Source organism: Panicum hallii, chromosome 9 (genome assembly GCF_002211085.1).
Source record: "Panicum hallii strain FIL2 chromosome 9, PHallii_v3.1, whole genome shotgun sequence".
Classification (NCBI taxonomy): Eukaryota; Viridiplantae; Streptophyta; class Magnoliopsida; order Poales; family Poaceae; genus Panicum; species Panicum hallii.
In genome coordinates this window covers 54700032-54717936 of record NC_038050.1, presented here as the reverse complement: position 1 = coordinate 54717936, position 17905 = coordinate 54700032, and the positions used below count along the sequence as shown (strand labels likewise).

General features: G+C 42.8%; 2 protein-coding genes across 3 annotated transcripts; one reads left to right on the top strand and one right to left on the bottom strand.

Moving 5' to 3' along the window:
- Positions 1-10552: 10552 nt before the first annotated feature.
- On the bottom strand, positions 10553-12637 carry LOC112874183 (tobamovirus multiplication protein 2B). Of its 2 annotated transcripts, XM_025937378.1 has the most exons (5): positions 12415-12637; positions 11680-11745; positions 11544-11608; positions 11315-11382; positions 10553-11006 (listed from the first exon to the last, which is right to left on the bottom strand). In XM_025937378.1, the coding sequence occupies exons 1-5, from the start codon at positions 12538-12540 to the stop codon at positions 10948-10950; spliced, it is 384 nt and encodes a 127-aa protein (XP_025793163.1). In that variant the 5' UTR covers positions 12541-12637; the 3' UTR covers positions 10553-10947. The 2 variants fall into 2 exon arrangements, with proteins under 2 accessions (XP_025793163.1, XP_025793162.1); XM_025937377.1 differs by lacking the exon at positions 11315-11382 and having other exon boundaries at positions 12415-12631.
- Positions 12638-12699: 62 nt separating this feature from the next.
- On the top strand, positions 12700-17044 carry LOC112874182 (NADH dehydrogenase [ubiquinone] 1 alpha subcomplex assembly factor 3-like). The gene is made up of 6 exons (XM_025937376.1): positions 12700-12897; positions 13012-13083; positions 15759-15875; positions 16060-16094; positions 16445-16545; positions 16710-17044. Exons 1-6 carry the CDS (start codon positions 12782-12784, stop codon positions 16794-16796), a joined length of 528 nt encoding a protein of 175 aa, XP_025793161.1. The 5' UTR covers positions 12700-12781; the 3' UTR covers positions 16797-17044.
- The last annotated feature ends 861 nt before the right edge of the window (positions 17045-17905 follow it).

The following is a 17905-nucleotide window of genomic DNA, read 5'->3' as shown; positions in this document are numbered from 1 at the left end:
CAACACTTTATACACACAAAAACACCCAAAAAGGTGTACACAGCCACTCTTGGAACTAAGATAGGATCGGTGTTTGGCGACGCCACAACCAACCTTTGGTGTGCGTCGTTTTTTTTTCTGGTGTGTTTGTTTTGACGTAAAAGCAAAACGTGCAAGCTTACAACGACAACATGGCCACATGCCATATGGCACGCGGGACTCTTACATGGTAACAAGTGAACCCAACATAGATGCATGCAAGGACGGCGAAAAGTAAACATGCTTGACGACTGCTACCAAATGCAATGCCGAAGGAAGATTAACAAAACACACACATCAATTACTAGTAGAGAGTAGAGGCGTATCCATAAGCCCATCCACTATAGAAGCATGCATTAGTTCAGCCCGTGATTTAGTTTCCACCCTTGCAGCCTTCTTCGCAGCTGTTCTTGCACCCTTGGAAGACTGCTGAAAGGCAAGGCCGGTAATTAGGTCTCTCCTGGTCATTGCAGTGATTGTCACATTTAGTTGTGCAGGTGGGATCGCATGCCTCTGTCCCTCCAGAAGGGCACATAGGATCGCCGCTATTGCACGCGGACTTGCATGAACTTTTGCAGACGTCCAAGCAGCTCATGAGGCAATATTGAGAGCCGCCGTACTTCAATCCCGAGCAGCTGCTATCAGCTTTCGCTTGACACTTGGAAGGGCACTCTGAGATGCAATGGCGTTCGCGGCAAGATGTCCCTGCTGCTGCTGCTGGCTTCCCCATCGAGGACATAGCCACGACCATGAATATGGCAGCAACAGTGGCCTTAAGAGCAGTGGCACTGCTGAAAGCCATAGTATTTGGTGTTGGAGAGTAGACAAGAGGTGGATCTGATCTACTGAGGTGGGAAAGCTTTTCAACTGGTGGTGCTCTATGGTATGGCTGACGCATTCGTTGTTGCTACTAGGTGTTATTTATAGCCTCCAAATGCAACGTTAACTAGGGAACCCTGCAATTGCGTCGCATATAGACTACTGACTTGTACCTGTAAGACTACTTGCATCGTTTTAAATTCATATAGAAAAGAAAAAAACTCCCGTTCCATGTTCAAAGTTGACTTCCTTTCACCATGCCATAACTTGTAAGGTAGAACTCTCGATTTTGTATGTATATGCTGTGCATGGGGTTCTATAAATAATTGCAATAAAATTTACATGTAGCTTCCTAGGATAATTAGTGCATTGATACTGAAGGGTAATAAATTTAAAAGTGAACAATATATTTCTAGAAGCATACATATGGTACTGTAGGTAATAAAATTTTGTTTTGTGCTGATCAACAATGATTTTAGGTGTCGTGAAGCTGCTTAGTGAAGTACTAAAAGAATGTCAGGAAGTAGCAATGTTCTAGTAGAGAGTAACTTACTACATGCTTTTCTTTTGAATTCTATGAATTTTATTTTTCCAATGTATAGAGTAGCACAAACTTGGGGCAAGTAAAAATCTTTGGTAAGTTTCTTCCCAAGAATTGCAATCCTTCCTAATCTTAGGTCCGGGTAGTAAGATATTAAGTTGCCTTTGCCTGGCCAGCTGGATCCCGAGGGACAGGTAAGAATCTCTCCGCATTCAATGTACGATGCTGATGTTATAGGGGGCTGACCCGCTGACGTAAAGAGTTCAAGAGTACTTTTATTATTGCACCATAAATTATTTCTTTGTCACGTGGTATACCAATGATACAGCTTAAAGTATGAAGCACTGGCAGTGAGTAGTACAAGTACGGAGTTGATTATATGCGCAAAAGCGGTTTATTTGAGCTTGAAAGGGGTAGATACTGTTTCAAAGGTTATTGAAGGCAATCAATCAAGTTTCCATAATTTACAGATCATAAATAGAAGTTAATGAGCTTGTCTTAAACACTTCTAACGTTTAGATAGAAAATGATATAGATTTATCGTGTGATGTTTCAGGAGGAACTAGTTTCATAAGCCCTAATTCACCTCACTTAGGACGCGGTCAATCCCTAAAAACTAGAAAAGCGCGCGACTTTGCCTGCGCAGGGTCCGTATTTCGTGTTGCTGGATTCTAGTTGATACAAACTTAAGTAGTTCATGTACAAAGTAATAATTATTATATGTGTAGGTATTATGGTCTGCAGCCCATTGCTATAATTGTATATATTTTGGACTCTTTATTGTCATAATGGTACTATTTAAGTAGGATATTATTTTTGGTATGGAAATGGAACTATCCTTTTTCTTATATTTAGTGTTTTTGGTTATCATTAATTTTAAAAATTTGTTGTGTAGAAAAGCTTTAGATTTTGAAATTTTGAGCAATTTTCGTATTCAAAACTTTTTGACGTAAAGATGTTTCAGTGTCCAAATCGTAGGTAGAATGGATCTTTCGTAAACATTTATGCGGATGAATTGTAAAAGCACTTTGAATTTAAAATTCTACTATATAATACAATTGTTGATTTTGAAATTCTAAGCAACTTTTGTATTGAACGCTTTTTAATTTGAAGATGTTTTGGTGTGCATATTGTAGGTACGATAGATCACATGCAAGCATTTGTGTAAATGAATTGCGAAAGCATTTGCTCTATAATGAAGTTGTAGTTTTGATTTTTTTTCAAATTCTATATTGATCAACTTTTGATTTCAACGTGTTTTGGTGTATAATGTTGCTTATGTAGAAGTAACGGGAATGCGTTGTGGTTTGATTTAATTAAAATCTAAGGGATTTTCAAAAAATCCCCTGAGAGAGGACCAGGAAGGCGGGTTGATTTTATTAAAATTTAAGTTTTTCTTTGCAATTTTTTCTGAATCGAGAAGGTTGGACTACAGGTTTATTTTGAGAAAAGTTACAGATTTTTTCGCAAAATTAGATAAGAGAGGTCATCGGACTGCAGGTTGATTTCTCTAAAGTTTGAAGACTTTTTTACAAAATGACGAGGATATGCACCATCTAGACCGTCCGATCGGCCGGCGATGTGGCTAGGCTCCCTTGCCCTCTCTTGGTGCATGAATCATATATAGAGATGGGCTATGCACCTATTATTTGAATGAGTAGATCATTAAATGCAACCGGCCAAATCTCTTCATCTTTACTTATTTCTTATTTCTAAAGAGAGAACCATATCTTTCATTTATTTTTGACTTTTGGTCTATCTCGACATGTGGATCTTGCCATGTATCGCTCCCAGACTCAAATTATTTCAGGTACATGAAAGGGATCAGTCCGTCTAACTAGAAATAGAAATCCAACTACCAAAATTGATTCCGAAGCAAATAAAATTATCAGAAAAGTTAGGTGCTCGTGCAAGTATAACCTCTAGCAGCGCACCGGCATGTATACTTACTTAGGCTCATACAAAAAGTACTTTCTTATTGCACTCTAATGTTCCAATTTAATTTACTTCGTATTTTGGTACAAAAGGAACTATAGGACCAAGTAACTGAAAGTAATAGAATGTAGTACTTCTTACAATGAGCAGTTTGCCTTGCAACGAGCAGCTATTGTGTTCCATTGGACGCAGATTATATATATATATATATATATATATATATATATATATATATATATAAAGAAGTACTACATTCTATTACTTTCAGTTACTTGGTCCTACAGTGTTCTGAAAGACAGAAGAAGTGTTATTTGAGTCAGAGGTTATGAAATGGAATGGGTCAAATTTCTACATTTTGTATTGGAAGTACTTCTCTTACTGTGGAAGTCCCTAATTAAATTGACCTCGATTTGGCCACAGGCACATAGGATCAAGCAAAAGAGGCGGCGGAGTAAACATTTTCAAATTGTTGCGCAGCGTACTAAGTCAATTTCATGTCGGCTGTTTGCCTTGAGCCACTGGTGTTAGTGTACTCCTAAATTCTCAAATATAAGGTGCATTTTGATTATCCAAAATACTAGTGCATAATGGGTTATTATTACACACGGTTTGTCGCGGAAAAGGGTTTTGATCTGCTAGTCAGATTGCCCCCTTTTACGGATAGAAAGTTCCTCAATCATGTGCTTCGGTCAATTGGCTGGGGACTTCTAGGCGCGATGGGTTCCCTGGTTCTGCCGCAGCTAGGCCCTCCGCGTGTAGTTTCCGTGTGATTGGTTGCCAGGAGATGCAAATGGGCCTGGCACACACGGTGCAAATAGCGCCCTCAGGCCTGGCTCACGGGGTACGCCAATTTTCTCCGTTTCCCCAGGGTCTGGCTGGCGCCGTGCGTGGGGTGAGCACTCGGACGAGACTCAGTCATGCAACTTCTTTCAAAAAAAATCTGTCATGCAACCAGTGCTCAAGCAATCAAGATATGGTGATAATTTGTAGAATTATGTAGTTCGTGTAGGTAGCCAACAGCTTGCAGTCTTTTTTAGGAGCAGGAGCTGTCAGATCCGGGTACACGGTACCGTGCACGTAGTATATTTTTTTTAGGATAATTGATAGAATATGGTGCACGCTCTACATCTGTTGTAATAGTGGCGGTGGTGGGGATGCGAGAGTACTTTTGATCAGTCCGAGAGGAGAACAGATCAAGTACGTGTTTCAAATACTATTCGAGGTCTCCAACAACGAAACGGAATACGAGGCATTATTGTACGGATTACACCTGGCAGTCTCCCTGGGCATCAAGCGACTACTCGTCTATGGTGACTCCTTACTGGTGGTTCAACAAATCAATAAGGAGTGGGACATCACCAAGGACACCATGGACGCCTACGTTACGGAAATACGCAAGCTCGAGAATAAGTTCTCAGGGTTGGAAATTCACCATGTGATTCGCGACAACAATGTGGGCGTGGATGTGCTCTCCAAACTGGGTTCTGATCGAGCTACTTTCCCACCGAGAATTTTCATTCACGAGCTGCATCACCCTTCCATCAGGGCACCAGACTCAAGTTCCATCGCTCAGGGTATCAAGGAACCCGACCGAGAGGTCTTGATAATCAAGGTCGACTGGAGGATGGCCTTCATCGACTACATCTAGAAGCACAAACTACCCCCAGCGTCGATCCAAAAAGCGCTGAAGCTACTCGCATCCTACGGCGCAGCAAAGGGTATGTTTTAGTCAGGGGTAACCTGTACAAAGCGTGGATCAGCATCAGGCATACTCATGAAGTGTGTCAGCATGGAGGAGGGCAATGAAATACTCCAGGAGATTCACGAAGGCGTGTGCGGGAATCACGCGGGTTCTCGCACACTAGTCGGCAAGATGTTTCGATCTGGTTTCTACTGGCCGACTGCTTTGGCAGATGCCAAAGCACTCGTTCGCCGGTGTACCAACTGCCAATTTTTTTGGCAAACAGCCTCATATTCCAGCTTATAACCTCATCACTGTACCACCTTCATGGCCGTTTGCATGCTGGGACCTGGACATGATAGGGACCTTAACAACTGCAGAAGGTTTCACACACGTGTTAGTGGCATCGACAAGTTTACCAAGTGGATCGAGTATAAACCAATCGCAACGCTCTCGGCGGATCGAGTGGTTACTTTTATCTGCGACATCTTATATCGTTTTGTCTTCCCCAACACCATCGTTACACATCTGGGATCCAATTTCCACTCGCATCAGTTTTGAGATTTCTGTGAACGCAGTTCCATTAAAGTTAAATATGTTTCAGTGGCTCACCCGCAGGCCAATAGCCAGGTTGAGCGCGCCAACGACTTGCTTGATGGATTGAAGAAAAGACTCTATGATGAGAACAGCAAAAAGGGAGGCAAGTGGATCAATGAGATCTCATCATTAGTTTGGGGCTTCGCACACAACCAAGCAAAGCCACAGGACAATCACCTTTCTTTCTCATATACAGGTCTGAAGCTATATTACCAGCTGACATGATGTGGAAGTTTCCACGACTGGAGATGTTTAAAGAAGGCGAGGCTGACACTGCAAGATATCTCAAGCTTGACTCAGCTAAGAAAATCCGATGCAATATATTATTCCATATGGCCCGCTACTTACAAGAAGTTCATTGTTACCATGACAGGAACGTTCAACGATACTCTTTCAACGCTAGAGATATGATTCTTCGATGAATCCAGAATGATATCAGGCTACACAAGTTTAGCTCACGATGGGAAGGACCTTTCATTGTGCATAAGGTTACAGGTCTAGATCTTATCGCTCTGGATCTTATCGCTTACAGTACCTTGATGGCCAAGAGGTACTAAATTCTTGGAATATTGAGCATCAAGGTCATTTTCTTCCTTGATCAACTGGGGACATCTTCTATTGGTGCCTGGAGATTGATACTTCCAGTACAGCTCCGTTTTACTAGTTTATGACTGGTATCACGCGCAAATTGGCCGAAGAGGCCTCGCTCCCATACTTCCAGTAATTAATTACTAGTTTCTAACTAGTATCCTGGGTTAATGAAGGGGCCTTGCTTACATACTTCCAGTAACTAATACTAGTTTCCGACTAGTATCTTGGGTTACTGAAGGAGCCTTGCTCTTATACTTTGTAGGATCAAGAACACCGACTAGAGTGGGGGTGAATAGGCGGTTTAAAACTAAAACCAACAACACTAGAGAAATTTAATTAGTAACAAAAAAAAAGCCCTATGTCATGCTACTACTACCTCTAGAAAGGTTTGCAACCTAGGGTGATAAGATATAATTCAAGCTCTAATAGAGTAAATTGCTCAAAGTAAAACAACAATTAAAGTGAGCAAGAGCGATAACCAAGCTTGACATACAAATTTATCCCGTGGTGTCGATGACTTGCCGGTCACCCCTAATCCACGTTGAGGTGGATTCCAAGAATCAACCGCTCCTCTATCAAAAACCTCTTGATCTTGAGCCGGCTTGAACCAAGGAACCGCTCCACACCTCGATTCCACTAGAGTTGCTCTTCACCACTCCGGCAAGGTGAGCACAAGACCTTTCACAACCGAAATCGGGGCTCCTCAACAATCTCCTTCAAGAAGCTCCACGAAATCACCTTCTCCAGGCCGTCTAGGGAGCGGCAACTCCCAAGAGTAACAAGCCAATGATCCTTGTTTGAAGATTCCCTAGTGCCACAAAGTTCAAACTCTTGATGCAATGCACTAGGAAGCACTCACACTCTCAAAAATGCAAATCCTTAGCAAGTGTGTGTGAGAGAGGGATGTCTTAGCTCTATTGTATCAAGAATGCAGTCCAAATGGCCAAGAGAGTGACCCAATGGCCGGGCATTGGGTATATATAGACATCCCATTAAAAACTAGCCATTACACTCTTTTCTGCGAGATCGCGGACCGTCCGATTTCAAAAACTGGACCGTCCGCCGTTATACGCCATAGAGATAGAGTGCATTAAATGCATGTCAGAACTAGCCGTTACAGACCTGGCGGACCGTCCGTGCCCCAGCGGCGGACCGTCCGCAGTTAAAAGTTCCACAACACCAGAGACGAACCAGTCTCTGGTACAACATAGAAATTAGCCAGCGGACCGTCCGCTCCCAAGGAGCGGACCGTCCGCAGTCCATCCTTGAAACCAAGCAGAGATAGCAATGTCTCTGGTTCAATTTATCAAATAGCCTGCGGACCGTCCGCGCCCCAAGGGCGGACCGTCCACGGAGCAGATCATAAGCCCGACCAGAGAACACCCTTTCTGGAATAAAGAGAGTTAGAGTGGCGGACCGTCCGCCCACGTGGGCCGGACCGTCCGCCAACCACATGAGATTTTCACCAGACCTTCTGTAACGGTAGCGGACCGTCCGCCCTTGAGCAGTCAGCTCTCTAACTTGTTCTTTTTCAAAACATGACAAAGCGTTGTTAGCCCTCATGCATGCACCTAGACAATTTGAGCAAAATGGCACTAAAGACACTTCAAGCACGAGTGCATGACCCCTCTTGATAGTACGGCTATCTATCCAACAAATCCGGTCAATTTTCATCCACTAAACACCTTGTGACCGGTAAAATTCAAAAGAACCTATTTTATACTTTTGCCTTGAGCCCAAGCTTTGCTCATTGTCTTCCAAAAATCCACATGTTCACAATTAAATCCCATTCATCCGTGGATCAACCTATACTCATTATCTCAAAAAAAATTGTTAATCCACAAACCGTTGTCATTAATTACCAAAACTTAAATTAGGGGTCTAGATGCTTTCATACTTCCAATAAAACGTCGTTCTACTAGTTTACGACTAGTACTACACGCAAGTTGGCTGAATGGGCCTCGCCCCCTTATTTCCAGTAACATATTGCTTGTTTTTAACTATTACACTGTGTTAGTGAAGGGGCTTCGCTCTCACGGCAAGAGGTTTACTAGTTTATGACTAGTTCTACATCTGTTCGACTACTTCAACTACTCATCTTAACTACAATTATAGTCGGGATCGATTCCGACTAGATAGCTTCATCGACTATTCAAGACTCAGCGGCTACTTGGCCAATGCCTGGGCTCTGGGGCTAGTGCCAACGTTCTGCTATGTCTACTTTATACTCATTGTCTGGCTCCTGGCTCGGGGGCTTGATGGGACAAGACACTCAGCGTGTCTCAAGGGACAGCTCTCATGTTTACGTGCTGGACGCTGTACAACTACTCGATAACACCCGATTCAAGAGATTTTTTAAGATTTATTTTGGGTATATGGTTAATGTTAATCATTATTTCAGGGATTTTATTCTGAAATAAGGAATTTTTCAAATTATTACTTAGAGGACTTATTTAGTCATTGACTTAGGGCACAAAAATTGATTTGAGAAGTAATTTTGGGTGTTTTTAGGATGTTATTTGTTTAACCATATTTTCAGGAAATTCATCCCAAAAAAGAGGTTTTTAAATTTACTACACCAATTTGCTTATTTTCACCATTAAATCTTTATCGTCTGCATGCCACGATTCTTTGAATTCTTTAATCCAAAACTTGGGGATTTGGATTCAAGGTTCGAGGGCTGCGGCACACGTATTATCAGCGACTTATTTTTTAAATTATTTTTCAAATGTGCTACAAGATAAGGACAAGAGACCTAAGATTAAATTAACTCTCAGCCTAATTCTACGAGCCAACCTAAGACTCGAGGGCTACTCCATATGCAGTGCGAGTTTAATCGCACCCCATATAATGAAGACCGGACAACTACTCGGGGCATGAGCACCTCACAGCCTAGACGCAGCCAAGGAAGTACTCGAAGGACAACTTCAAGACAAAGTTCGGGAGAACTCGAAGATGCCTTTAGAAGTACTCGAACACCTGCTGTACTCGGCTACGAAGAGCTCAGGGGCTTGTCAGACCCGGGCGCAAGGAACTGTCCACGTGGCACAGCTCTCTTAGGATACAGGATGGGACATGGCCCACGCCCTACATCTGTTATAACTACTCGTAATGCAATAGGACTACTCGTACACTAGTGAAACTAGTCGGACACGGTAGGAAATTATCCGAGAAGTACTCGGGTAGGATTTCTGGGTTTGTATCCGACCAGAACTTCAATGTAAACATGTCCCCCAGACTATATAAGGGCGGATAGGGACCCCCTCGGGAACAATCACCATCAAAGGCAATATAAACCATACAGAAAAGTAGGGTATTATGCTCTCGGTGGTCCGAACCTGTCTAAATCTTGTGTTCCTTTGCACCTTTAATTTTCTAATCTCGGCGACACCCTACCTACAAACTCACCACCTCGGGGTATCTCTCGGTGATCTCCTAGGTGATTTCTCTTTGGAGGGGTCCTATCCACCCTTATATAGTCTGGGGGGACAGGTTTATATGGAAGTTCTAGTCGGATACATGCCCTAGAGTCCTACCCGAATACTTTTCTGTTAGTTCCCTACTGTATCCGACTAGTTTGACTACTGTAGTAGTAGTTCTACTAGACTATAAGTAGTTACAACAGATGTAAGGTGCGTGCCATGTCCCATTCCTTATCCTAAGAAAATTACGCCACATGCACAGTCCCGTGTGCCCGGATCTGACACCCCCTTCAAGCGGGGAATCACCTAGTAGATCACCACCTAAGGAAATACAAACCACACAGGATGTAGGGTATTACACTTTCGGTGGCTCGAATCTGTTTAAATCTTGTGTTCCTTGCGCCTTCGAGTTCCTGATCTCGGCAGCACACTACATGCAAACTCACCACCTCGGGGGTATCCCTCGCCAGGTATGGCGGTAAAACACCGACAGGAGCTAATTGGACAATTGATTTTTGAAAGATAATCATTATTCTCAGTATTCTAGCAGTTTTCAAGTGCAACGTTGAACGGTGCACATTCTCTACCATCAAACTTGTTAAGACAAAGGTTTCAAAATAAAAAGGAGATGAATTCTCATATTCAATAGCAGTTTGGTTATAACAATCCAATCCGTTGATCGTGCTTAGCCGACCCCTACGTTGATCATCGCTTCTTCCCAGTTGCCTCTCGTTCCTGAATCTATATCGGTGCTCCTTTCTTGATTTCTACCTGCTGCAGCTTACTACTGAAGCCGAGAGTAGCATCATGACACTAGGAGAATGGAAAATGATTGGGTCATTGGGACCTGCCCTCCCCTTTTATAGAGAGGGGTCGAAGCGTTACGGTATCTAACGCAGGGTAGGTAGCTACATCACGTGGTAAATCCAATAATGCTTCAGAGAGCAGTGCCACAGTAAACATTTCATCGCTTAATTTCTTAATCCTGAAAGGGGAGTTCAATATACAACTTAATTTTCTGCTAAAAGCAATTAATACAATTACATGAAAACATGATTGCTACAGCCTAGAGACCCAGAAAGCGCAGCAAACACATGGCACCTGAAGAGTAGTTACACCATTGCTGAGCCGAATTGAGCAAATGAACAAACAGTAAGCGGCAATGTATCCTTTTGCCAGTTACTTCTAAAGTCACCTCCAAAACGAGGTACCCAAACTTCATCAGAATGACAGAGAAAACAAGGCTCCGGTTACGTCTCCGCGAACATGTCATTCAACCCTGAGTTCTTCAGGTTCAGTATTCTTGATACCTTTCTTCATCTGAGAGGAAGGCAAGATGGATCTCAGCTGAGTGTTCTCCATGTTGGACAAGAGCTGTGTGACAGTCTTAATTTGCGATGCACTGCATTTTTTTTAAAAAATGGAGTTTATCAGAGGTGATATGGAACAAAATTAACTTCAACCTAGTTGGTTGGAATCTAAACAATGTGTGTAACTCTTCTTTGTAGTTCAGGCTTAGATTGATGGATATTGGAAGAACCATTATGTGTGTTACAGAAACGTACAAACTTGATTTAAGTTTTCTGAGGGATGTGTCCTAGACCAATGTGTTTTGGTGCGGTCATTTCGATGCAAGCTGGAAGCTTGGAAATCAATATTCTTGTTCACAAATAAATTTGCATCATCCTGTCTTGCAGCATGATCCTTGACCTTCTAGGGGAATGATTTTTGGAACTTGTATTGCTGTGAGCAAAAGTGAAGTGACCCCTTTCTGAGGCCTAACAAAGAGGAAGAAATAAACTTCAACTTAATTGGTTGCAATCTGTACATGATAAAATACAGCACAAAAAAGCTCCATGACTAATTTAGATAAAATTGTGAAATTTATAATGAGCAGAGAATGAATAATATGCATACACCATAAAGTGGGGAAGCTCACCTTTGCAAACTCCTATCCATATAAGCATCCAAGGAAGAAATTACTTGAGGAAGTTGGTGTAGCACCTAGAATAGGACAAAAATGTTACTGGCTAACTTACAGCAAGTAGTTTGGCATCCAATGCTACACTTCTTACCTGCTCTGTGTTCTTTGCAAATGATGCTTTTGCCAAGAGATTCTTGGGAAGTTTGGCCAAGTGAACCTGAGACCAAAATTATACCTCGTTAGTCGTTAATGATGATCATCCCGCTTGAGAAACTCGTTGCCTGTACCTTGACAGCAATGAGTATCTCTTAAATTTATTGAAGCTCTTGAATTCAGCATGAATCAAACACCAGAGTTTTTTTTTCTCGAGATATGTTGGCACACAAGAAGATCAGGATCCGGAAGAACTCTGAAACAATTCCGGGTTAAGTGGACTAGTGGTTCTACTTCATGATGGATGGACTAGAAGGAAAGCAATCGAACCATCTATCACTATATACGATGCTTCATCTGAAGGGACAGTTCAGAGCAGTTCTGGAAGTTTCTCAATGCCAATCAAAGCACACGCTGCTCATTTGATGCCAGTTGAATGTAGAACGTAGTAAGACGCAGAATGGTAACATTCAACCCCTCTTCATAAGAATTGGGCAATCAGTTGAGATCCAAGCCCTAAGCGCAAGTTCAACAATGAACAAATCCATCATAAGATTTCTAACCTCATTAGTTCTGAAGACAGAAGTCAGAAAAATTGGCCCATATTTCCATCCAACTATGAGTAATTTGCAAACTATTTCTTCTAATCACCAAACCGGTATAAAATCATACAAATTTGGAACATACAACAAGGTTGAAGGGACGAGATAGGGACAGACAGGGGGCCAGAGACCTGCGCGGGGGAGGACTGCTCCATGAGCTGGAGGAGGTTGGAGGTGGATCGCACCGCCTGCGCTATCTGCTCTGCCACCGCCGCTTTAGCTCCGCCTCCTCCGCCGCCGCCGGCCGCCGCAGCCATCCCCGCCACGCTGGCAGCTCGCAGTCGCACGACGCCCGGTACGGGCTGTGAGAATGTGCAACTGCCCAGCCCAACTCATAGCAACATGGGCCAAATGTCCTCCAAACCGTCTAGTAGCGTCAAATGAGGACTCGTTCGAATTTCGAAACAATTTTACAAGGTCTTAGATGCAAAATCCCCCGACCCCTCTAGAACGAGCGCCCACCGAGGAACCCACCGGCCGGCGAAGCGGAGGGAGGCGATGGCAGGGGCGGCGCGGGGGCAGAAGGCGCTGGGGGCGCTGCCGCAGCTGGTGAAATCGCTGCGAAGCGAACCCGTCTCCGGCGGCGCACGGCTCAGGCGCCTCCCTTCTCTCAGGTACACGGCGGATTCCTGCTGGGCCGAGGAAATGCAAGTTGCTGCTGTTGTTCTTCCCGTGTGCTTGTTGGTGCTTGATTGGATCTGATTTGACTGGGATGCGGGCGCGAGCAGGCGGACCTTCTCTCTGTACGACCAGATCAACCTCATCGACAGCGTCCCCGAAGACCAGCTCCGATTCCAGTCGTAAGCAACCTCTACTAGCATCCTTTCGGCTCATTATTTTCGTTTTTGTTGTTGAACCGCAATAATTTTTAAGGGCTAGATGTACTCACTGTTTCCTAATTTTGAGATATGATTGTCTATGTATATGCTAGGCGTATAAATAATCTGCTTTTGTAGTTAAGGCGTGGGATTGAAGTATTTTGGAAGAACCATTATGCATGGTACATAAATGTAGAAACAGTGTTTTATTTCTCTCACGGATTATTTGTGTTCCAGACATGTGATTTGGTGGAAGTAGTCATCTCAATGTAAGCCAGAAGTTCAGAAATTGATCATATTGCTCGGATATAAAATGCGGAGGCTGTCTTGCAGCATTTTTAAAACTGGTAGAGGATTGAAACATGAACATCATCTGTCCCTGTTCATTTTTATTGCCAAGGCAATGTCATGATCGTTCAGCTTCTGGAGACATGAATTGGAACTTGAATATCCATGAGCAGTTGTACATATCTGACAATGACAAAAGTGAAGCAATCCCTTTCTGGTTGAACATAGAGGGAGACAACATGTATGGGCAAATATTTTTGCTTTTGTTGTCCTCTTTTTTTTTCCCCTATGAAAATACTTCTTGGTTGTGTGTTATATTCTCTTCTAGCCACAGAATTATGGCATTTATCTACCACATGTTACAGGGAGGATATATTACTTGATGATCTTTTTTTAGCAAATAAATGCCTGTGAGCGTATGGCAGAGCCTGTATTGAAACTAATATTGATTCGAGGCATGAGGGCCATCTGTACTTTTTCACTTTATTCCCAGAGCCAATATCATGTTCTTTTAGTTTCTAGGGAGATGAATTGGAACTAATTGTTCTGTACATCTGTCAATAACTAGTTTTTCAAAAAAGTTGACCGATTCGTTTCAGGCTGAACAATAGGAAAACATGGATGACCAAATGTGTTGCTGTGCTTGTTATCTTCTCTTTTGTTTTCAACTTTCCATAGAAAAAACATCTTAACCGTATAGTATATTCTCTTCTAGTAGCAGATTTACAATTTATCTACTATACATCAGAACATGGAGGGACACTTGATGGTGTCTTGTTTTACCTTCTGTTCTGGTCATGTTGGTCTTGGAATTCACCTAACATGCCCAAAGTAACCTCTTTCTGCTAGGGTGATGATTCAAATCTTTCCTTGCATAGCTTTTTTTTAGTAAGTCATCATTATCTGTGAAATACATATGCTTCACTAATATGGTTATTTGCCTTGATTCAATTGGTATTGGGAAAACTAGATAAACCTAGGATTCTGTTGTTCTGAATGATAAGAAAGAGCGTGACCATCCAGCAAGTTGGAAGTTATATGGCCGGTTGGCCCTTGTTATTGCTTCCTTGAAAAACAAGGAGTGACCCTTCTCTTTCTTTTATTGGGTTTGGCCGTCTGGTACTGCATGCCTCAGAGCTTTCAATTGATTCTGAGCAACCTTATTGTAATGTACTGGTGAGTGAAGGTTGGCATAGTATGTTAAATATTGCATCCTTTTTCCCTGTTAACCTTATTGTAATATTGCATCCTTGTACTAAACTACTTTTTGTTTTGATAAGACATTGGTATCTTTGCCTGTTCCTCTAAAAGAATTAATTTACACTACCGGCATGAGTGGGATGTAGGACTAAATGTGCTGAATTGTGCTGCATTTCTATTTTCCATATGCTTCACTGATTTTGCTGCTTTTTACATGGGATCGACTTGTCAGCCTCACTGATATGCAATTTGCAGAGTAACACAAATGGAAAAAAGATCTACTGAACATACATGCATCATGGAGTTTTAGAGTTGTCCTGTTATATTTTTTGTGTTTTAGTTCAGTGGGTTTCTACTAAAATGAAACACGTGAAATATGTACTAGTGGAGAAAAAAAATCCTTGAGTGGATGCTACAACAATAAAACATCCCCAAGAGTAAGAAATGATAGATACCAGATTTTACAAAATGGTGTCACTCCATTCTAAATCATGCGAATGTAGACCTGTTTCTTATCCTTTGTGAATGTAGGATAATCTACTTCTTGTTTGGGAGTGCAGTCTATGACTAGGAAAAAAACTGTTTGCTTCCAAATGCACCAACTAGCAGTCAAGAAAGCCTCCATTATAAACTGAAGTAAAAATTTTCTTAGACATATAAGAGGGACATTGAGATAATTATTGTATATTGAACTGTATTTAGTGTCAATACGGAATTCGAAAATCTCTAGCTGTTCTTCTAACAAATCCATTCAGCAAGACAGGTATGAGTGGTGTGTAGGACAAAGTATTCTGAATTTCTCATATTCCCTTTTCCTCTATAAGAAAATCCATTTGCTATTACAGGCATGAGTTTTGTGTAGGACAAAATGTTCTGAATTTCTCATATTTCCTACATTTCATTTGCAAATTTTGGCGATCTTTCCTTGATCAACTTGTCAGCCTCACTGATATGCCATTCGTAAGACTAACACACAAATATGAAAACCAAGTGACTATTTTGTGCTTGAATTTCTCCATATCTTGGAGGACTGGAGTTCTCTGTTATGTTTTTGGTGTTGTGTTTTCTATTTGTTTTTTAATCAAAGAAATGCCCATAAGCTGCACGACTTTGTTCTGTGCTTCAGTTTGGACCGGAACATTTAATCATGTGTCTTTTGTTGTTTGCAGGTACGATGACACTGGATTCAAGATTAACAATGTAAAATACGAAGGCAGCTTATTGATTGTAGAGAACAAGATAATGACATGGGCACCCAAAACGTTTTCAGAGATAACTGCTGAAAGGTAGGACTCACACTTGAAGTTAGAGCTTGGTGCAAGTGTTGTATACTCCGTTGTATATATGAATATTGATGCTTTGATACTTTAGAACTCCTATGTCTGCTACTTTTTGTTTGCATTTGTGGTGGTGATAATGTTCCTATTATATGTTTCGTAGTGACACTTTTTCCTTGCCTCAATAATGCAGTTTATCAATCTTCAAAGTTGCGCACCCTATCCCAGGTAAGGTTGTGGATACTCAGTTAACCTTCACAGTTTTTGTGCTAATGGCATCATCTGATGTTTTCCATGGGCCTTATTCGTTGTTTTTACCAATGGTGTTGGTGCTGCCCCATTAGGAAAGCTAGAAAAATTATGATTTTGCATGGTCGGAGATTTCATGTTTATGTTTGTTTAGTCAATAGGCAGTCCTTAGTTATACACATCGCTGATGTGCAAACATTTTCTCATGGTGGGGCTCAAGATAGTGCTCCAAATCCTGTTGTAAACTGTTTTTTGTGTGTATTTTCAATCCTCCACATAGGTAGAAAATTAGTGTTGTTGACACCATTCGATATGCCATTCTTATCCAGAGATCCTGATTCTTGGTTGTGGAAGACACATCCATCCGGTCAGTCCTGAGCTGCGGAAATTCATTCGATCGACTGGAATGAAACTGGAAGCCGTCGATTCGGTAAGCATTCTAGTGACCAGATGGCAGATCCCCCCTCCCTTTTCTCTTGCACTGTGTTATCATTTTCTTGTTTTCCCAAAACAAAGGTTAAAGATTCAAAGAGGAAGGAAACACTTGTGCTGTTCCTCTGCTTATAGAGAATCCGATGCTTCCATTTTTTGCAGAGGAATGCGGCTTCGACATATAATATCCTGAACGAGGAGGGCAGACCGGTGGCAGCTGCAGTTCTTCCATACGGAGTCACTTGTTAATGTTTTACCTTGCACCAGTTGGCCAGGCGTTCTCTCTTTCTGATCGATAACCGATTGAGCTGAAATGTCGTGTATCTGTCTGTACCATCGACAATGCTGTTTTGTTGCCTGGGAAAGGCCACCTTGGTTTTGTAGCATATTGTTCTCCTCGTAATCTTGGACTAACAGAACATTCACGAAGTATACACCAGAATAAGGGTGGCGGTTCCTGTCACAGCGCTTTGTTTCGTTCGTGGCGTTCTTGGAAATCCTGTTTCATGTCCAAACTAAAGTTTGTTTCTCCTGCTACTTTCCAAGTTCCTACAAAAGCACAGACTCTGCTTTGGTGGCTGAGGATACAATCGTACTAAGTACCTGTACTTGTTTCTCAGCTACTTGGATGGTGACAGCCATATATGCAGCCGCCTGGCTAGGGCCCCGGACCCGGTTGGCCGGTTGTCTTTGCCTAATTGCCTGCTGTGTTGGTCGTCCTGGTTAGAACCAGACACGAACAGGGAGGGAGGAGCAGGAACAGCCTATACCATGGACCAGGCGATGAAGATTCGCTCCGCAGCTTGGGGCAGACATCTGTTTGTGTAGCAGGTGTGACCCGTAACCTCCCAGACAAAATAAAATCGCACGTGACGTGACGCGATCGTAACGCCAGAACACCAGAGCTTTTTTCTGCGACGCTGGAGAAGAAGAGCTCGAGAGCATCGCTTTCGCCTTGGCGCCTCGACGCAACCGTCTAACAACTATGCCCCGCCTCGCCATCTCCGCCCCTGTTATCCCGGCCCCACATGTCAGCCGGCGCCCCTGTCTCCACTTGGCATCGCCATCTCCTAGTCTCTTTCCTCCTCGTGGCATATTCCTCTCGGACCCGGAGATGCAAGTATTTTCTCCAGGGAAACCCAGAGATGCAATGCAAGTGTCCGGGTCCTGACGTGCGGGCCCATATGAGCACGCGCTGCCACTGACGATTGGGCCCCGGGCAGAGCAGCGGCCCACCAGTAATGTAAACTTGCCAGCCTGCCAGGCCTCCCAAGCTCCTCCGGTTCTCTCGGGCGGTGGAACCGAGGATTGGATCCATCGTGTGGACCGCGCCCCCCGTACACACCTGGCGCCGGGGC